We start from the raw sequence: 21725 nt of genomic DNA, 5'->3' as shown, positions 1-21725 counted from the left end.
TGGTTCTCTTGCAGCGGATTCTGGTCTTCCTTCTCAAGGTGTTAGTACTCCAGCATCAAATTTATTAGTTTCGCAAGGAACATTTGTTAAGGTGGAAGAGGGATGGATTATTGTAGAGGGTGAGAAGTTCAAGTTGTCCTCTTTTGAAATGACCCTTAAGTCCCATTAGGGGAATGCTAAAGATAACTCTTGAGGGGTAAAGGTGTATGGAATGAAGTCTTCTCTGGTCCTTTAGTTTTTGGTTGCATATCGGTTTTCCCATGCAACATTTGTTCCAAGTTGCGAGAGCCTAGTGACAAAACCCTCTTGTTATGTTTCTTGTTGTGCTCTTTCATGAGATATCTTTTAAAAACATTTTGTAAAGGGTTTTGGGTTCCTTCAAAACCTGTTTTTACCTTAAAATAAAAAACGCACACCTCAATATTCCTATTTTCCATCTCTATTTAGACCTTCTAAGAGTTGCACCCTTCAAAATAGACAATTTCTTTGAATAGATGTATCTTTCCATTTATGAATTGATGCTCTTATTCCTTATTGTGAGTCAACCCAACAACATAAAAATATTTGTTTGTTAAAAACACACCACAAAAATTGTATACTTCCGTGAACTGGCACTTGTTAAGTCGCGGTGTCAACACATTTGTTGTTTTCTTTTAACATATTAACTATGTTTCAATTAACTGGCTGTAAACAAAGCACTTGTTTGCTGTCATGATGCGATCTTGTTTATGACAGCAATCTTGTTCAAAATAGATCACCACCTTATTACTAGTTGTGAAGTTGGCTTGGTTTGTTGACCATAAAGTCACTACATTTTAGGCTTTAAGTGATGACGCATCCTTGAGATCTTTGCAGATTTGTATTGTTTTGTTTTTCGACTTGTTCATGACACAGTCCTTGGCATATTTGCAGATTTGTGTTGTGTTGCTAACTTAATGTCCAATATTTTAAATATCATTTATTAGTAGATATTGTTCACGAGCAAATTATGTGATGCAAATGCACCAATAAAACATGAGTTCGGGCAAACTATTGTCCAGCTTAATCTTGAGATCATTTTGAACAACTCAACCAAAATATCTACTTTTTGGGTCACTTTTGGACACCTCAACCAAAATCATGTTGATGTCAAATCATATTTGATGGTGTGGACATGTACTGTTATTTACAAGTAGAGGACTTGCCAAATAAACTGCTGTAAAAGTTTGGAGTGAGTTGCATAACATATACAATTTTGAGAGACAATTAGATCTTCTCTCCAAAACGTTATCCATCCAAGAAGGTGCAGCTTCATATGTTGGGGTCCCATTCTCATAGGATCTTTTGGACTCTTCAACAGAAGCGAATGCAGTTTATCCACGACTAAAAATGGTCTCGTCACTGGATCCCTTGAGGAGTTAAAATTAATTCTGAGAAATCAAGACAAGGCCCTTGTTGGGGCAATAAGTGCAAGCCGGGAATGTGATCAAGGCCATTATTTTCTTCTGCTCAAGGCAAGGCTGAGAATAAAGAGAAGTTAACTGTGGAGATGGAGGATATTATACTAATTAGTGTTCCTATAATGGTAGCTTTTCTGTTCTAACATGTATTCGGGGTAGCACTGGGGATTATCCCAACAATTTTATGCTTTGCTTAGCATTTCACATCTAACAAGAAAAATACCCTTAACAGGAAACATTGAATCAATAAATATGTGCTGCTCCTGATAACTAAGGACAACCTTCATAGAGAATAAACAAGAATTTGCTTCTAACCAACCACTTTTATCTGAGTTAACTCTCATCATTATTTTTTAGACCTACTGACTACAGTTTAATGTATGCAGGAAATCGAAGTCCAAATTTGTTCCCAAAAAAATCTCTAGTTTGAGATGCCTGTAGGATTTGGATCATTGCAAACCCACTTTTAACTCTATGCTTATCACATGTTTATAGCACTGATCACCACCAACATCAAGAGACTGTTAGCTTTTATTTCTTTTATAAATATATTGTTACAGAATCATATAGAATGCACCTCATTTGTATATGTACACAGCTTGTTGATTATGAGGCCCACAAAAATATGTTAGCAGTCAGTTGTCGTCATCAACAGGTAGGAAGAACTTTTATACATTATCATCTTCTACGTAGCAGTAAAAGATATTTTTCCCATGTTTAGAGATTTTTTCCACCTATTTTTTAGCAATTCCAAAAGCGGAAAAGGCTAGCCTTTCACATAGGGGAATTCTTGACATATAAATCTCTAATTCTACAAGCCTTGAAAGATAATAATGATAGCTGCAAAAATTACAAGAATGATTTCTGACCAAGCTATAATACATTTAGCATCACTCCAAAAATTTCTCAGCATTGTCCATCTCCTGAGATTATTTCCCATACTCGTAACTAACAAAATTCAGCTTCCCTGCAGTCAGCAAGTAACCAAGTTAATAATATACCAAGATATGCTGGTGATATTAAGTAAAAGGTTCCTTGGAGTAAAGAAATCTTACATAGTACAAATGTTCACCACTAAGCTCCCACTCCACACAAAATTCATCATCGATATCTTAAGATCAGATTTCAAGCTTAGATAGCATCCAAAAAAATCATTCGGTGCCACCACAAGATAGTGTGGATATATTTTTACAGACCACCAACAACCAGCAGAAAATTTGTCATTATAAAAATATTCATAGTTGCATGTAGTCCATAAATTGGCTTCCTTTTCATACTTGCAGGCAGAAAGTAGTCCAGAGATGTCCAAAAAGAACCTTATCCTAATTTTTCTGACAATCTCTCCAAACTACCTCTTTAAGGTGTGACAACCGGAAGTTCTTGCAAGACCTTGAAGCTCATGGTGCAAGTACAAGAGCTTTAATTGTTCCTTGGCCGTTTGCAGCCAACATTGTGGGGCTTCTACTCTTCCAAGTAACGGCACTTATAAATTGTGATGCTTTCTGATCACTGTTATCCAGATCTGGACGGTCAAATTTGTAACAAGTAGCAGCCTTTGAAATAGCCTGCAGAGCAAATTCTATGTTAGACTATTTAAGAAGAGGAATATAGCTGCAAGCATGGTAAGAGACAGTGTGCAAATAAAATACTACCACATGCATACCTTGTGGTATACAAACACCTCATTCGTTTCACTGCCACAAGCTATGTACTCGCTGTTGACTGTAAGCCCAACAAAATTCTTCTCGTTCGTATGTCCCTTGTATGTACGCACCTGAGAGTATAAAGTTGTTATTGATGGAGTTAGAGAACCCATCACAATCTTGCACTCACTTCCAATAAAGGCTGAGTGCCATGAAAGGTGAAAAAAGTATGCTGGTGAGTGCACACTTGAATACATAAAACATCAATTTATCATCGCTTTATGCACCAAATCATCCACTAAGATTTAGGACCTTAAGTCCATTAAAATATTTGATTAAACAGAAACAAAAGAAATGGACCAATAAATGGGAATACAAGTTTGAAGCCATTAACAATCTTTCCAACAAACATTCGGTTTCAATGGTTAATGCATGGGAATTCCCTAACATGCAAGAAGAGTAATCCAGCAGAGTAAGAATATAAAATCATCTTCTCTGCTTGTAATAAAAGCAGCATTGTCTTCTTTACAGCATGTACCCCTCCCCGGCCCCTCTCCCACCCCCCCACCCCAATTTGAAGGATTTTGTATGTCTTTTGTTAAATTTGATAAAAGTTTGTTGTTTCATAGCTTTGTATTCTGTCTTTGAAAATTAAATATTTACATATTGCAAGAAAACCTTCCTAGCTATGTCATAGGTTAGATAACTAGCACAGCATTGGCTAGAAACTGGAATCATAATGGGACTCTCATGTGTTGTAATTTGTTTCAATAAACAACAAGATAGAAAGATGGTTGATAGCAGAGCCTCTAGCCTACGTGGGATCCTGATGTTAGAATATATCATTGATGCTTGCCACTCAAAATCAACACCCATTCTGGATGCATTTTCCAGGAATAGAAACAAATTTAACAAACTTGCATTCAGAAGATTGCATAACCTTTTTCCCTAAATTTTGACTTTGAGAGATAATTCCTATCAATGAATCCCAAAACAAGTGTGTTCATGGAAGTGAAGCTTAGAAGACAACTTCTTGTATATACACCTATTTAACAGTGGAACTCTCCATGTCATATTCCATGTTGTTGCTTTAGTTGCCAGTCCCTTAGTGAATTGATTAATACTTTTCACAAGAATATAGAGACCGAGACAAAAACAATGAGTCTATAAATGAAGAGATACAGGCACACAAAAGAAATATGGGTTACACCAAAAATGAACAAGATTTCAGTACTGAAACAGCCAAAGAAAACATAAAAGCTGGAGAGTAAAACAAAATTAATTGCAGATTTCAGGCAGAGACATTCAACGTGAATATACTGCACAAAATGAAATGTGTTAAAAAGCTATAATGTCGTAGAAAGCAGAATCCATAAATTCAAAGGGCCCTGATAAGTTATACCATCTAGAATATTCATACTGACACTATTTTTCTGCAAGGATTTGAAATATCCTCTTATCTTACATCCTTACATCCAACTTGCTGTGCTTGATTCATTTTCTTCTCTGAGTATTATTTATGCATTTATTTGGAGAGAGACATCCTTTAGCATGAAGGCAACCTTTTCCAAAGGGCATGACTTATTATTGCCACTCAATGCTCATTGCTGCTTTTCAAATACTAATACTTGCTCTTTAAAAACATAACAATTGCTTTTTCTAAAGTGATTCAACTCAAGCGCTGCATATAACAATTAATAGCTGCTCCATATATTAACTAGATTATCCCATAAGTTAATAAGGTTCACTCCTTTAATAAAGTTGCTGCTTGTCATTCTTATTTATAAGACAATTTTATCTTTTGTGCCTTTGATTTTTCATTATGTTGGCCTAGAGTTGGAGAACTTTGGCTCTTGAAAGAGAGGTTACAAGTTCGGATCCCACGGGAGATGAGGTATGAACGCCTCATTTGTAGCACAGTTAAGTGCCTGCAACAGCAGGAACAAGGTAGTCCCATATTACTATCACCATATGTAGACCCAAAAACAGATGGCTGATACTGTAGACTGCAAGCTCTTTTCCTTACATTTTTATGAAAGTAATTGCTGTCTTAGTTTATCCCCGCTTTCTCTTCTTATTTTAATTGATGTCTCTTTCTTATCACATTCTATTTTTGTCTAACTATTATTTTTACCTTATTCACTATTTTATATATATCTTTTCTCTATTAAATGTAATTGCTGATGGTAGTCTTATCATTAAACATGAAAATATTGTCCATGTGATATTTATCAAACAAGATCTTGAGAAGAAAAGATAGTTACATACATGGCAATTTTCCTTCAGATCCCACAATCGTAATGTACTGTCTATTGATGCAGAAGCAAGTTCATTTTCTGATATGAACTTGATATATGAAACCGCTTTCCTGTGACCTCTAAATATATGTAATGGTTCACTGATTTTTCTTAAGTCATAATAATGAATGCTACGATCTGCTGAACCAGCCTGCCAAACAGAAGATGATATCTAAGCCTGGGCATACTTGTGGCAATTCAAATATAAAGTCAATAATTGGACTCATCTTAGTGAAGCTTACCGCAATATAATTGCTTGAACCTGGATTACACTGAACACAACAGATATTTGCTTTCATATCTATGTTGAGAACACTTGTATCTTGCTTTGTGCACCATACCTTAACCTGTGTGAAGAGATCATTAAAACAAGTTAACAGATGAAACTTAAGTCTTTTTCCTTTACAAAATTCAAGCTACACCCATTTCATAAAATAGACATTTGCAATAAATACCTGCCAAGAAGAGAAAAAATTTATTATGCACAGCAGAAGATGGAGGGTTTCATGAATCACACATCCTAATAAAGTATGGAATCATAACTTTTCAAATTAGAAAAACAAAACAGTTTTATTAACTACATCTGACTAAACTATTTATTGTATGACTAAAATATCAATTGCCTACAATAATAAGAACTAACAGTGCATACCACAAAATTGACAGAATATAAAAAACTAGAATCTCAATTCAATAGCATTGTTAACATGTATGTAGATAAGGGAACCCCAGGCCAAGATCAGAAGCTTTCCCTTTCTTTCTCTATGATTCTTCACTATAAAGTGGACCAACAATTGTAAGTTGGAACAAAGCCATTGGGAATCACTACGACTAAACACAAATAACTATCCAATGCAGACAAGTTAACTAACACAATAGATAGCTCCACAAACTAACAAACACAGTAAAATCAATTTATCCTATTTCATCCCCCAACAAAAGGTTAGGTGGAACAGGAGACATCCATAGAGAAGAAGACATCATAGACAACATAATTATCTGGCTAAGCATCAAGAGCAGGAGACATCCATAGAGCCATTTCAATTCCTAGCGAAATGTAAGAGTTTGAAATTTGAGTATGCTGATAGCAACCTGGAGCTCATATACTTCTTCAGTCCACTATTTCAAATTATGAGTAGTGATGAATTCTCGATGCCTAGAGGTTTTGACCATGTGAACAGTTTCCATGAGTTTCTTCTATAACTGATCATGAATGTCTGTATTACTAGCCATTTTGGTATTCAACTGTGCCAATTCTTCTTCTCCAACTCCATACTTTTTTCCAGCTTCAACGAGTTGGGTTTATTGAGCCAATTGCTCTTGAAGCCTCTCTGTTGGTCCTGACACTTGGCAAAAATATTCACGAGGACACTTTATCTACTTCCAAAGATCTTTCTTTCTCTATAAAACATCTCAATCAACATCACACAATGCTGGTAGCAAAAATGGTGCTGGATTAAGTTTAAAGCCATCAAACGTCTTCTCATATGAAACTCCAAAAGAAGGAATCCAAATAGATAAGCAAGAGCTCTGTGTTTCTCATGCGATCTGTCCGGGCCATCATTGGTTTAGAAATATGCAGATAAACTCCAAGTCGCATTCCTCCTCAACCAACTTCTACAAATAGAGGCTTCCTAAATGACCCAGGAAAACTATGCACTGTGCAACTCATTAACAATATTAGGCACCACTAGCATTGGATGAGCCATGTGTTCCAAACTTTGAATAAATTGTTGTGCAGAATGTGTTGGATCAGTGGTCTCCAGCCATAGAAATTGTACAGAAACCATCTTTGGATGTTCCATTGAAGGGCCATATGGTTTTGGATGAGTAGTAGTTGATGAACTGATTTCTACATGTGATTAAAGAGTTGTTTAGTGCCATGGCCCTGATTCCTTCCTACCTCTGTCCTCAAAGAACAGCTATATGTAGAAGGTCTCTTATGTCCTACATAGGACTCATTAGAAGAAATTTTCCTGTTTCTAGAAGAGTTTGTCAAGCAATTATTCCTTGTGGTGGGGCTCATTACTAAGAGGAAGGACCAGTGTTGTATATGCTGAAGAAAGTACTTGTTCTTCTCACTCACTTTTTTCTTTGGCTACTATTTCGATGTCGTCTCTTATAGCATATATTTTCTCTTCTTTGTAGAAGTTTGTGTCCTCTTGACCTTTTACATTGGAATACTACACTTCCAAGGATTTCTAATGAAAAATGGAGGTTAATGGAAGGTGAGAGAAATTATAAACCCAATGCCTATCTGTTGCTTGAGTGCATACGACCTAAGTTGCCAGTTCGAATTCTGGTTCAAATGTGGGTTTGACATTCGCTTAAAAAAATTGGGTTGAGTTTGGGTTTGTTTTGGGTTCATTTGTACAAGAATTTTTTATAAGGACAGATTATATATATGTAAACATATGATGCAGAAAACAAGTTTATACACCACTATGTTAATATTAAAGCAATTTAGCAAAATACACCACCATATATATATATATATATATATATATATATATATATATATATATATATATATATAAACGATTTAGTTCATGTAGCATGACAAAATGTCAAAATACACCACCATATCAATGGTTCAGCTCAAAACCTGTAATATCAACATTACTAATCAGTAATCAGTCATGTGATCAAATATCATCAAAGAGTTCATCATCATTAGGCAGGTGCAGATTAGAAGCACAATTAGTGTCACTAGCATCAGTAGTCTCAGCCATACCCTCGAGATCAGCTTCAAAATCACTATGTATCTCATCATCATGTTCACCATCATCAATTGCAAGAGCATCAAAGTGGGCTTCCAACTCTGCAAAATCTAGATCAACATCCCATTGTTTTGCCTCCCCTTTTTTGTAGGTATTCGAATTCTTTGTGAGTTGTGAACCTCAAATTTGAATGCACAAAGACCATGTTATCTGCCTTCTTGGAGTTTAGTCAGTTGTGTTTTATTGAGTGGATGAAGAAGTATGCTCTAATTCCTCAAACATGATGATGGACTAGCAACCTATCAAGATTTACAAATTTGAAATTATAGAGTGAAGTGTTTTGAATATTTATGAACAAGAAATTACGAATTAGAAGATTAAAGAACTTACCTGTGATAAAATTTTGATGAGAATGGGCTGCAAGTGTTGGTACATTTATCCATGGAAGTACCACCATTTATGAGCATCAACATTGTTCTTGTCTTCAAGAGCATCATGACCACAATCATCGTTGTTTGCAAAACTCATAAATTTAGACCTCACTGTAGGTCGTAGGTGCTCACGAAAGTGTCTTCGGAGGGCTGCTTTGTACCCTTGAGCAACTTCAGGATCTCTATATAGGGCAACTCTAGTGGTACTCTCCTTGAAGACAGATTAGGTATAGAACCTGGGGCTCAATGCAAAGGCAAGTAGATGCAAAGGGGTAGTCATTTTGTTCCATCTCTCTACCATGATTACTTGTAGCTCTTTGAAGAATTTTTCACCAGCATCTTGCTCTTTCTCATTTATGGTGATTCTAATCCTCAATCATGGAGTCAATGCCATCATATACCTCAGCCAAGCAAGGCCTATCCATGTCAGAGTATCGGATCATGCTCAATATAGGCTGAGTGAGCTTCAGAAGGTACTCAACACAATCCCACCAAGAGTATTCTAGTATCAGTGCCTTAACAGCAGCTGCCTTGGCACTATTAGATTGCCCTAATACGCTACAATTAGCACTAGTTACCATTCTAGACAATGCCTCTTTAACTTTGACAAGGCGTCTCAAAACAATAGTGTTGGAGGCAAAGCAAGTCTCAACAACCTATTTTAAGATCAAAACAATAATAGATTAAAAATTCAAAATCAAGTAATCTATTTAAATTTACAAACATAAGAAGTTTACTAAACTAATGTGACTAGATTTTTAAACATGTTTAAATTTTAAACAATTGGACTTATTCAAGAGCTCCACTTTCGAGAATTGTCTAAAGATGGCTTGTGTCATATGGTGGTTTGTGACAAGCATTCGCATTCCTTAAACTCAACAATCATGTCTTCCATGTATCCTTGTCCCACTTCATTATGTAAAATTGTCCAAGGTACTCTGACAGATGTTCCAGGCAAAGAGTTAGCATAGCTCCAATATGTGCTACTTTTGAGAAGTCCTCAACTATAGGATTAGCTAATTCTTTGGTCACCTTCAAATCTTCAAGGTTCAATGTCAAAGTTCCCTTCATCGAACAGAATTACACTACTAGGACTTATAATCAGCATGTCCTTGGCAAAGCCAAAAACATGCACCTTATTTTTGTTTTGATACTTTGAGCATTAGTAATGACGGTCCTATAGATTGAACATCTCCAATTCGTGTTCTTTTTTATCACATATAGTACACCAGGCTCCACTACTTTGAGAATGTTCTTAGCTAAGAACTTCTCTAGACCGTATTGTTCTACATCTGAGATTTGCATGACTACCGTTGACCATTTGCCTTCTTTTGTCTCCCAAGCGGGCCTTTGTGTTTGAACTTCACTTGACAAAGCGTCAGCTTCATTAAAAACTCTAGTGCACTGTTGAAGGAACTCTTTGCCTTTCTTGACCACACCATCTTTCCATTCATCCATGGCTATTGCTATAGCCTTACCATGTTGAACCTGATTGAACAATATTTTCCTATCTGGTGAGGAAGGGTCAAAACTCTAAGGAGTTGAGTTAGGGGTAAAACACCGCAATCATCCAGAGAATCAATATACTTGGCCATCAAGTTAACTACTTGTTTCAGCTCTCTTTTCCCCTTTGCATCCTTCTGTGATTGAGCCAGCATATGCTAAGTAGATTCATTTAACCAATGTTCTTTGGTTTCCCTGTTTAACACACCTAGGCCAACTTTTGTAATTTCAAAACCTTTGATGTTTAAACCTACAGGGGTATCCTTTGGTTTATACAAGGCTACATCAGCTATAACTTCCCCAGTTTTGGCATTTGTGACCAAGCGAGCAACACTCTTCATTATTTTGGGCTTTGGAGTCTTACCGATATACTTTTTTGCCATGTCTCTTACAGACACAGAGACTGGTACTAAACTCCTCTTCTTGCTTACTGAATTCGCAAGCCAATTAGGTACTGATGGGGGAGGTTCGGTTCCTGCTAGGTCTTTCATAGGTGTGTTCAGCAAATCCAAAACCTGTGAAACGCTATCCAAAGCAGCCTAAACCAGTTAATTGTCTAACAAATCTTCATCCTGTTCTGTCTCAATGTCAACGGTTTTGCAGACTCATTCCTGAGGTGATGCTATACTGTCCTTTTTTCTGAACTTGTTTTTTGACCTTGTCATTTGTACAACAGGCTGATTTTGGACAGATTAAGCGACCAATGCCTTCAAACTCTTTAAGTCACCTGCAGAGCCATTGGAAAAGACAGTATTAGCACTAGAGGAAGGGGATTCCTGAATTGCATCTTCAGTTTGAAGCTAACATATGTCCCCTTCTCTCGTGTTGAAGCCAAACTTCAGTGCATTCAATAACACCCTTTGTCCTTTGCATTATACCATCCATCTCTGGTTCAAACCAATCAACTGGAGGCAGTGGAAGTTACTGTTGTTTCAGGTATTCAGGTTCAATGACCTTTGAACCATCCTCTTGAACTCCATTGGTGCTCATTCTTAATTTGAATGCTAAGACCTAACTTTCCTTTCCCTTAGAGAATCCTCCTAGTAATCTTCCAAATGAGGTGTGGGCGAGAAATGATCTCCCAGTTCTAGAACTTTCCTAGCAAATTCTTCATTGTCAAAAGTTGGCCCAGCATAGTGTAAGCATGCTTTCGCACCCGAGTTTTTAAACTTTGAAAATCAATCTGGTGGGAAAAGATTCTAAATTGTTTTTCTCATTAGTTCTGTTACTAATGATGTCTTTTATAAAGCTTGATTTGCGAAGACGCAGTGTTCTATGATTGTATTGAACTTGAACTTGAACCTCAAAATAGTTCAAAGTTCAAAATTCGAAATGCAGATTCATATGTTTGGGAGTTCAGGTTTGAGGTGCAGCATCAGTGGTTCAAGCCTGAGATGTAGATTCACTAATTCAGAAGTATGCAGTTCAAAGGTTCAATGCAGAGGTAATTATTGAAGAGTTCATACAGTACAAGTGCAAATTCAGTGGTTCAAAGTTCAGAGTTCAAGAGCTCAAAGTTCAACTTCAATAGTTCAAACTGGTTCAGCAGGTTCTAACTAGTTCAGCAAGTTCAGTTAAATTCATCAGTTGCAGAATATGACATGGTTATAATAAACAAGAGTTGTAACAAATGATTTTGGGAGCCCAGGGATGAGAATATGTTTGGAATAAATCATAGATCCATCAAATGGATATAAGCAAAGATGGGAAATATAAGGTTGATGCTGCTAACATTAATCTTCATAATTCTGATTTATGACAGTTTGATAGACCTTCAGACAGTAGTAAATAACTTTTTACTCAGACATCATTTGCACAATCGCTTTGGTCAGATTGTGGAGAATTAGGATTGCAAGAACATATCCAAAGCTGAAGATCCAACGGTACGATAAATAGTTATGCCCCCTGTCCCAAGACCTATTTTGACTATCAAAAATGTTCTAATCCGCCTAGCATAAAGTATATCTTCATTTTGTTTTAACATTTTCAAATGCCACTTGTTGAATGAAGAGGGATATAGTATAATATAAATATGCTCATGATGTTATAAACTATGTTTATAATTTCATAAATGAGTATCCCAAACATGGGAAATCCTATTGAAGGTTTCATTCCAAGATTCGGTTTTAAAAAAAAACTGAATAACAATCTAACAAAGATATATTATTGTAAAAGATGGTGAATGGGGTGTTCTTCTTTTCCGGCAAGTCCTAAGGCTTCCAAGATAGGAGAATACTCTCTGACTGTAACAGGGGAATGTAGAGGGTTGTTTTCCTTTGTTTTTTCTGCAACTTGATTGTATGAGCAGGGGCATGATGATTTTATAGTTGTTTTGTCATGTTTTCTTGAAATAAAAGGGAATATTTGTGTACTGGATCTTGAGGTCCAAACATTAATTTGTCTGATTGAAACCAATCATGTGATTGTTTCTTTCTCATTCTTGAATACAATCATGTGATATCATGTCAAAGTATAACTATATTTATAAGTCAGTTGGCTGATAAATTTGCAATTTGCAGAACATATATTATGTTTAGCCCTCCTTGTTTCTTTTGCAGTGCAAAGGGTTGAATAGATGATCTTACGGTTATCTGTTCACTCTCTTGCTTTGGTTTGGAAATCTGATAATCGCACTCAGTCCATGGATATAGGCGAATTTTAGCATGCCTTAGTGCCTTCAGGTTAAAGGTATATCTGAATGTTTAATTCATTGCAAATCTTTCAATGAGGGAGCTGTACCTCTCAATTCAGAGGAGAGTTATCAATCAATGATAACTTATCCAACTGTTACTACATTTTGTTCTTCTTTCCGGGCATATTGAGTCATCATTTACTTTTTTTTCCGAAGGACAAATCTGTTTGCTAACACAGTAAGATTTGAAATTCAAGGCACACAAGTCACTCCCAATATTCATAACATCTAGATTTTTACATGAAAGATTTCCAATCTTTACAGGAAACAAATCCCACTTATATTCAGGCAAAAACATAACAACAAGTTGATGACAAGCTTTTGCCATAATAAAACAATCTACAATGAATCTGAGTAAATCTTAAGGGTTCTTCATCAAAACCTCCTACCCTGAGGTAAGTGAACCTAGGGAATTAGATGAACACACTCCCATAGACTTGTATGAACTGTAGGGCTTCTGATGAGACCCTTTCCTCCAACCTGCCTGTCAATTCAAGTTAACTCCATCAAACCTAGGACTTTCTTTTATGAAATGACCCACCATTGATCTCCTTAAGCTGTTAAGTTTTTCCTTCGAGGACTTGATGCTCTAATACAAATTTTTAGAAAGTAAAGTCCACCAAGATAACTGAGCGGGGGGTGGGTGAATTAGTTATCTAATCAATACAACTTTTATTAACCTTGTTAATTCTCAAATGTGTGATCAATATAAATAACAACCATAAGAAGATAACCATACACAATAACACCAAATATGTTAACTAGGGAAACCCTTGATCAAAGGAAAAACCCCGGTGGGGATGCTACCCACAAAATGATGTGCTAATATATAAATTTCTTGTAAGAAGATGGACTCTGTTAGGAGCCAATAAAATACATTCAGTACATATCAGTCTCTATTATCAGACTTTGAATCCCTATGAGGAGATTCCAACCTTATTAGGAGTTGTGCCAACCCTGTTAGGAGTTGTGGAAGGCAAAAGGACCCACTATCCAAACAACTTCAGGTGCAAGACCATCAAACTCACTGTCCAATTGGCCTCTATATTATTCCTTTCAGAACAATAGCAATTGATCAAATGTCCACTAGCACTCTCTACCAAATATAATCACTACGCTCGTTCATTGTGCCTCTGTTGCACCAAATACTTCTCAGATCTCAAAACCAGATCCACAAACTCCCATCACAATAATCCCTTCGGTCACTTATTCGCATGTAACCTGCACTTCCAATTCACTTTCTATTTCAAAAGCATCTCATACTTCATTCCACACTTCATCACAAGGGTAATAAGATTCCTTTATACCAAGTCCTCAAATTAATTCATTGAGTCGGACTTAAGGCTTTCCCAATTACAATTACAATAGGACCTCATATACACTACATTACATCTTTTCATAATTACATAATACTGTCGGCTCGCAATCTTTACGAATCTTTCACACATGCAACCTCGTACTCTGCGCACTCACTAAAACCATCAACAAGATGTCTTCTTCCTCTATCTAACTGCACTCAACCAGATTCTATCCCTGTTAGGAGATATAACCCGATTATCAAAAACCACTTCTCAAGAACTCCATCTGTAAACTATCTTCTATAAATCTTGACTAACTATTACCAATCTTCTCCTTACTGCATGTACTCTTAGCCACGCCATCAGGACACTCTATAGAACATGTCCTCAACTTCGGTTGATCTCATCTTCAATCCTCGTATCATACGGTCTCTATCTTTGTTTTCTGCTTTGTCAGTCTTCACAAAATCATTAGTATGTTGACATCAATGACAAACATAGTAATGAATGCAACACATAGTCATGCTAACAATCTCCTGAATGCTCCAGCAATGCTAGGATACTCCCCCATAAGAATATCATCAGCATTCATGCTAACAGTTATATAGTCATGCTAACAATCTCCTGAATGCTCCAGTAATGCTAGGATACTCCCCCATAAGAATATCATCAGCATTCATGCTAACAGTTATATACTACCTCAAAAAATAGTCCCTTCATCAATCTTGAGGGGATATATAAGGTGAATCACTTCATTGACAAGGGTATTGCATTAGAAATTGAGTTAGCAACGAGAGCAGATCAATTCATAATATATCAACCAATCATTCCAAGCAGCAACAATCCTCATACAACAACAGAACAGTTTTCAAAAATCATATATGTAGATCAAACCAATCAGCATAAGCACTCATCCAATGTAATGTCCCCATTTTAGCAGTTGACCAAGTGTGTGTGCATTAGCCTTGTTCTACATGGTCCCGAGGGCTAACGAAAGGTTTAATGGGATCTTGGAGTGTTTTGGCCTAGTCATTTCCAGTTTGGGCCAAAACGAAGTTGATTTACTCAGTTTCAGGCATACTTACTATTTTTAGTAAGTTGGCAGGACACAGTGCAGGTCAATTTTGGTGATTGGATTTGATACTCCTCGGTGAGAGCTTTCCGATGAGCTATCACTCGCATTATTCAGAGTCCGATTGCTAATACATTTTAATGCCTGAAGTTTTAGTAAAGTAACATCTAATTTAATTGTAAAATATTAAAGTGTTACTTTAATATTTATTTTATGGGGATGTGTACCCAAGGGAGACATAAGGGGTACTTTAATATATGTTTTATATACTACACATCTTTTATCCCACATTGCCCATATGAGTTGAGTGGACCCTTGGAAATAGAATAAAAGGAAGCATTTGTGGCTTCATTAGCCAGGTTGAATATGAAAAGAAATTGGTGTGTGAGTTGCAGCTCTGTTCTTGGCATTTGAGGACGTTTATCCTCTCTTGTAACATTCTAGACGTCATTCCCTTGGGGTTTGGCCTTTGGAATTCTTTCTTATTGGCTTCATTATCAGGCAATTTAGTTGCATTTCCAGCTACAGGCAAATTTGGTATTTTGCTCATATCTTCTTCACTACTTTTCCGACACTTATGCCGCTTTGAGGGAATGATATTACGAAGGTAGTGGACTGATTGAAGGACAAAGCACTGTAGCAGCAAGTTCGAAAGCATGGGCTGGAGTATTATGTCAATACTGCTGAAGTAATTAGTGAGTTGATAAATCTGTCATGTATTTGGTTTTATGAATTCTGAAAATAACATTTTATTAGCAGCAGTTCATTTCCACTTTGCATATTATTGTAGTTTCTTTCTTGTTTATGTTGTATGATACCAATTCCATGCACAAAACACAACAAACAAATAAACGTTTGATTTCCGGAGTTATAAGGGGTTTAAAACAATAAATGGAGAAATAAGAGGTTGAATGCAAACTGTTTGACAAAATTCCTTTCAGCAAATTGGTTTAGTTTTTTGGGACATCCAGGGGTGCCCATTACATCCAAAGAGCAGAAATCTACATCCAAGACCAAAATGGTGTCAAGTCAGATCTGTCTAATTTACAACAGTAGGCTAAAAACCTATAACCTGCAATAATCTTATATTTATAAGTATGGTAGTATAAAACAGTAGAATCAATAATTGTGTGATAATGTAAAATGCATATTCTAAAACATTAATCTATTTATAACCTGTCAAACCATCATGTAGACAAGAGAAGGAAATGCAAGAAAGAGGAGCAGATACAAGATCCCCATCAATGTAGACCACCTGATGATGGCTGTCAAATGTGCCTGCCACTTGGGGACAAGGAGGTATAAAGTCTGTTTTATGGCTTAGATAGTAGGGTTTCTACACACCCTTTTCTGGTCTACTTTCCAGCCTGTACGATTGTTGATTGTTGGAGAAATCAGACATAAGAGGATGAACAAGGAGACATGGAGTGTCGAGCACTCCACTAGATAGACCACCTCATTATGGATGTCCAATGTGCCTGTCACTTGGGGCCAAGGGGATATAAAATCCGCTCTTGGCTTACTTTGAGGAATGCTTTGGGCAAACTCTCTATCATGCTCCCAACTTTTTTAACTTTCGTAATTCTACTCAAAATAGTAAAATATCAGTACGAGCTTACCCAAGACTTCATATACCCCATTTAGGCAGCCTGGGAAATAATAAAGTTGTCTATGACAATGCACACAAAAATTATATTGCAACCAAATAAATTATTACTTATTAAACTCAGCAAAAACTGGCAACTTCGAAGAATTAGAATCTCTTAAAGAAACAATTTTTTTAATAAAATTTGCTAAAAAAAAGTATTAAATTTAAAATTTGACATCTTGAAAGAGAAAATGCAAGACTTTATAGAAAAAATATGATGTGAAAAACACATTTTAACCAGCCTTTTACCTGCATTGACACATTTACCCATGTTTTTTTTGGGTCTGTTAAAACATGAGTTAAACTTGTGAAAACTGACCCAGCCAAGAAAACAGAGTGCTTAGCAACTCAGATAGTACTTGAAGAGTTTGTAAACAATGATTAAAAAGTATTTCCAACACAACCCATTAACCTACAGGTAATTAGAAAATAAGCCAAGAGACACCATATGACAGACACATAGGGCACAAAAAGGGACATGAAACAAGATAGTTGACTCCACAAACTAAAAAATGTCATAAATTCATTTTATGCCAATTAGCAATTACACTTTCCATTAGGATTCCTACTATACTAGTAAGATATGCTCCATTCTCTCTTCTCTATCTTATCACAAGAAACAATTATTGATGTTGACCCAACCTATTAAAATTTATTATGAGAAAATAAATAAAGAGACCTTGCCATCATCACTGCCTGAGACAAGCATTGTAGGCTCCGTGCGTGAAAAATCTACACTCCATGCCCGTTTTTCATGCTCCTCATACTCCATAATGCTCTGCAAAAATTTAACATTTCGGCCTTGTAAGATGTCATAAAGAGCTTTAAAATTCTTGAGAAGAATGTCTGAACTTTGCAAATAATTCTGGGCATACATTTTTTATTTTGCAATTTAAAACAATTTCAGCTGAAATGAAAACTTACCTGGCGTGTATTTACATCCCAGACAGTAACAATGCCTTCATGATCACTGCTTGCAATATGACTCTTGAAATACTTGTTCCAACTCAAGCAACTCAACCTTGACCGAGATGCCATCTCCACAACAGGACAGTGCACATCTGCAGGCTCATTTATAACCTGGCTATGCAACAAATCTGGCTATCAATATGCTGAAGCCATAGCAAAAAAACTTTTTTGAAAATGATAAATCCGCAGATTTTGCATTCTCTTTACTGCAAATTATGTGCAAAGAAGTAACTTACCGTATCAAACTCAAATACTTTAATACGTCTGGAAACACCAGCAGTTGCAAATAATTCATCATCTCGATCAAACTCTATGCTGTAATAGGGCAAAACCATAGATAAGAAAATCTCTTGTCAAAGCTCTACCATCTGAAGAGAAAAAGAACAGTTACTCAAAATATAAGATATTTCAACAAAACAATTCTAGAGTATGAATGTTATGAGTAGATGGTTTCACTGCATCTAAATCACAATTTCACCCAAAAGGAAAGCATATAGCATTGTCAAGACTCAAGACACATTACTCAACAGTACTTGTACTTGAAGTATCACTTCAAATTATATATTGTGAAAAAAAGCTGTCTGCATAGTAATTTAATAGCATTAGAAAGAAGAAAATCAAGGGCAGATTAAAAAGTAGAGGACAAACTTCTCCATTAGAATTTAATGCAAGACTGGTAGCACCATTGAACCAATAAATTCAATCTTCAAAGTAAAAGAAAAGGGGGTCAAAGGCTTGTTCTGGCGTAAGGTAATTTATGCACAACTCTTTAGGACTTGAGTAAAAAGAGACAAATTACTAATTTAAAGTTGTAAGAATTCGGTTCAAGCAATAACTATTTATGCACAACTATTTAGGACTTGAGTGAAAAGAAACAAAGTACTAATTTATAGTTGTAAGGATTCAGATCAAGCAATAAGAATTTGTCTAAGGCAATGAATGAAAAGCCAAAATCTACCCACTCAATTAATAGCACAAGAAAGAGAGGCAAATGGTATGATCCTCAATTGTCTAGATTTGATGACTGTCGATTCTAGGGTTTTTAGGCCCAAAGTGCTCAAAATTTGCCAAACAGATCATACAAGCCTGATTTGAAAAAACAATTGCCTCAGATGTGACTTTCCCCTCAAGTAGGCAAATTTATAGTCAAACTTTACCGAACAGCCATGAGGATGCTATGATGAGGTCAAATCTTGTTGTAGACGCACCCACAAGCTGATGCACTTCTATATCTAAATTGTGGCCCTCTAAAACTTGAAGCAAAATGCTCTCTAATGGATATGTAATGAAACCTTCATGGTTTTGATACCATGTAAATCAAACAATAAGAGTTTGGCTAAGGCAATGAATGAAAAGCCAAGAGCTAGAAGCTCAATTAATAGCACAAAAGAGATGGGCAAATGATATGATTATTTAATTGGCTAAGATTGATCAACCAATCATCTCGATTGATATATTGAATCCTTTTACTAAAGGCTTTCGTCAAGTCATTTTCATTTTTATAGTTTGTTAGCCTATATTTATTTTTGAAGCCTTCAAAGTCCCTTTTTGCATTTTTTAGCATTTGTTTAGATTATTTTAATCTATTGGTTTCCTTCAATCTCTTGCTTTCGGTTTACCCTTCAATTTGATTTCTCTTGGGGCTTAACCAAAGTTATCAGTCAAAAGATATCAAGGTTTTAGTGTCTAAAAAGTGGGTTCTCCATGTCTAATTGCATATTTAAAATATTGATGTTATATTAATGTTGAGTTGCACTTTTTGAAAATATAACTTAAACTGACTTTATGATATATTTTTAAGTTACTTTATCATTGAAGTGATTTAATTGACTAGAGTGCACTTTATGTTATAATTTGATGTTGAGTTGCTTTTTGATTTTTCATTTAAGTAACTATAGTGCACTATATAGTCTAATTTAATGTTGAGATTTACTTAATGTTTTCCTTTAAAATATTTAAACTTCTTGAATATACTTACAAATATTATGTAAACTACATAGTGTAAATATTGTATTTGACCCCTTTAAGTGATATTTACTCAATAATCAATTAGACATGTGCTAAATAGAAAACTTAAGTTGCAACTCCATTACATGTCTTTTTTGAAATATGTTACATGCAAATGCATCTAGAGAGTGTGATTTTCCTCTTGTATGCAAATGCAAGTGACCAAAACATGCAAATGCACTTCTACAGTGCAATTTGGGCTTGGACACTCAAAAGCATGAAAAGTCAAAGCAGATTTTAAAACATGTAAATGCACTAGAGAGTGTGTTTTTGCACTAGAGTTCAAATACATGACATGTTATTGCCTTCCAAGAGTGTGATTTCGTTCTATGAGTAGAAACATTGCACTTGGGCAAACATATTGCATATTTAAGACATGACATTGACCTCCAAGAACCCGATTTGCATCAAATACATGTTTTCCAGCCAAGGTGTTACATGCCAAGTGCCTTGGAGAGTGCGATTTAGCACTACAAACCCAAAAGCATGCATTTCCTTTGCATGTGTTTGTCTTCCAAGAGTGTGTTTTTTCTCTTTGGTAACAAGAGCTTGGTTTTGAAGACCATTTAAAACATGCATATGCATGCCAAGACCCCAATTTTCCATCGAGAGTATTCATTCTCCAAAAACGTCACATGCTATTACATTTTGAGAGTGAGATTTAGGTTAAAACTCATGTTATATGCATTTCCTCCATGTGCGTTTACATTCCAAGACCCCGATTTGCCTCATAACACCAAAATGCTTCATGCCCTTGCATTCCAAGACCACATTTTACATGAAAGAATGCAATAACATCAAAAACATCTCCTGCATTTGGTGTTTGGGACCACGATTTATTGTTTTCAAGGAAAAACCACCCATGTTTTAGGGCCTGCTAAACCTGATTTTATACACAAAAACATTGTTTGCAAACAGATTTTCCCAACTTCATGCACGTGTGTTTGCCCTTGGAGACTGTGATTTGCCCCTAAACTTTGAATTTTTCAAAGATCTTTGGTTGCCATAAGCAAACACATTTTTTTCCTAACTTAATCCTAACTTCTCTTCTTTCCATATTTTGCTCATTGATCTCCAAGTAAGTGTGAGGATACAATTTTGCTTGCATTTCTTGCTTGCTTTACTAAATTGTTGCATTCTTTGGCTCATTTATCAATTTGTTCACATGTAGCCCTAGTTTTTGCAGTAAGTTGTTAAATAAGCTTGAAATCTATCTCATTGTTGCAAATGCAAAGCTCTTCCATCTAAAAAAAAAAAATGCAAGGAGAGGTTTTGAGTAGTCAAAGTTGATTTAAGCAAGAGGCATGTCTTTTTTTTTAGCTTTTATCTATATCTTGTCACTTGTTTTGATTTGTTTTTGGAGAAAAATTGAGGATTTACACCCACGAATGCTAGTGCATATACATGCTTTCATTTTTCATGCCAATCTATTTTCCAAATACATTCCAAACTCCATCTTCCTACAAATGCAATTGCATCTTCCAAACTCGATTGCATATTTACCTCGAGTAAAAATGATGCATTTTTACCATATGTAATCACATCTCATAAACCCAATTTTGGTGAAAGATAACACTTTTAAATACCAAAGTTATCATTTTGCACATGTCTATATGCATCTAACTTGCATTCTTGATCATTCAAACAAAAGCCTTATCCTTGCCTACATGCATTCCATCATTCTAAACCCGATTTTGGCCCTTTTTGTCCAAAATACATGCTGATCCATTCATTTCCAGCCATCAAATGTGTCCAATAAGTATCTAATCCATACTTCGAACACCCATTCTTCATAGATCCGCCATTACAACTCAAAATCCAAAGCCTTCATGGATCCAATCCCTTTAGACAATGTATTTACTCTTTGTTTCCATGTTGCAGCACAAGATATGTCCACTAAAGGAAAGATGAAATATCAATATGAAGGAGCTAGCCCACACAACTTTGTCACATGTTTTGTCTACCCTTGATCAAATCTCAAATACAACGATTGGTCATGTTGACAT

At 35.8% G+C, this 21725-nt stretch overlaps 1 protein-coding gene across 1 annotated transcript in view; it reads right to left on the bottom strand.

Moving 5' to 3' along the window:
- Positions 1-1952: 1952 nt before the first annotated feature.
- LOC149564571 (E3 ubiquitin-protein ligase COP1-like) overlaps positions 1953-21725 on the bottom strand; it is a 90234-nt gene continuing 70461 nt past the window's right edge. Inside the window, exons 7-14 of the mRNA XM_089818118.1 lie at positions 17949-18027; positions 17668-17823; positions 17423-17521; positions 5622-5726; positions 5351-5530; positions 3103-3213; positions 2495-3004; positions 1953-2406 (exon numbers count right to left, since the gene is read on the bottom strand). Of these exons, the coding sequence (XP_089674244.1) occupies positions 2837-3004; positions 3103-3213; positions 5351-5530; positions 5622-5726; positions 17423-17521; positions 17668-17823; positions 17949-18027 (898 nt within the window). The 3' untranslated portion in view covers positions 1953-2406; positions 2495-2836. The remainder of the gene's footprint in view (positions 2407-2494; positions 3005-3102; positions 3214-5350; positions 5531-5621; positions 5727-17422; positions 17522-17667; positions 17824-17948; positions 18028-21725) is intronic.

This window comes from Cupressus sempervirens, chromosome 3, assembly GCF_028749045.1.
Source record: "Cupressus sempervirens isolate cs-2001-9-10 chromosome 3, ASM2874904v1, whole genome shotgun sequence".
Taxonomy (NCBI): Eukaryota; Viridiplantae; Streptophyta; class Pinopsida; order Cupressales; family Cupressaceae; genus Cupressus; species Cupressus sempervirens.
Note: the sequence above shows the minus strand (reverse complement) of the source record. Positions and strands in the feature narration are given on the sequence as shown.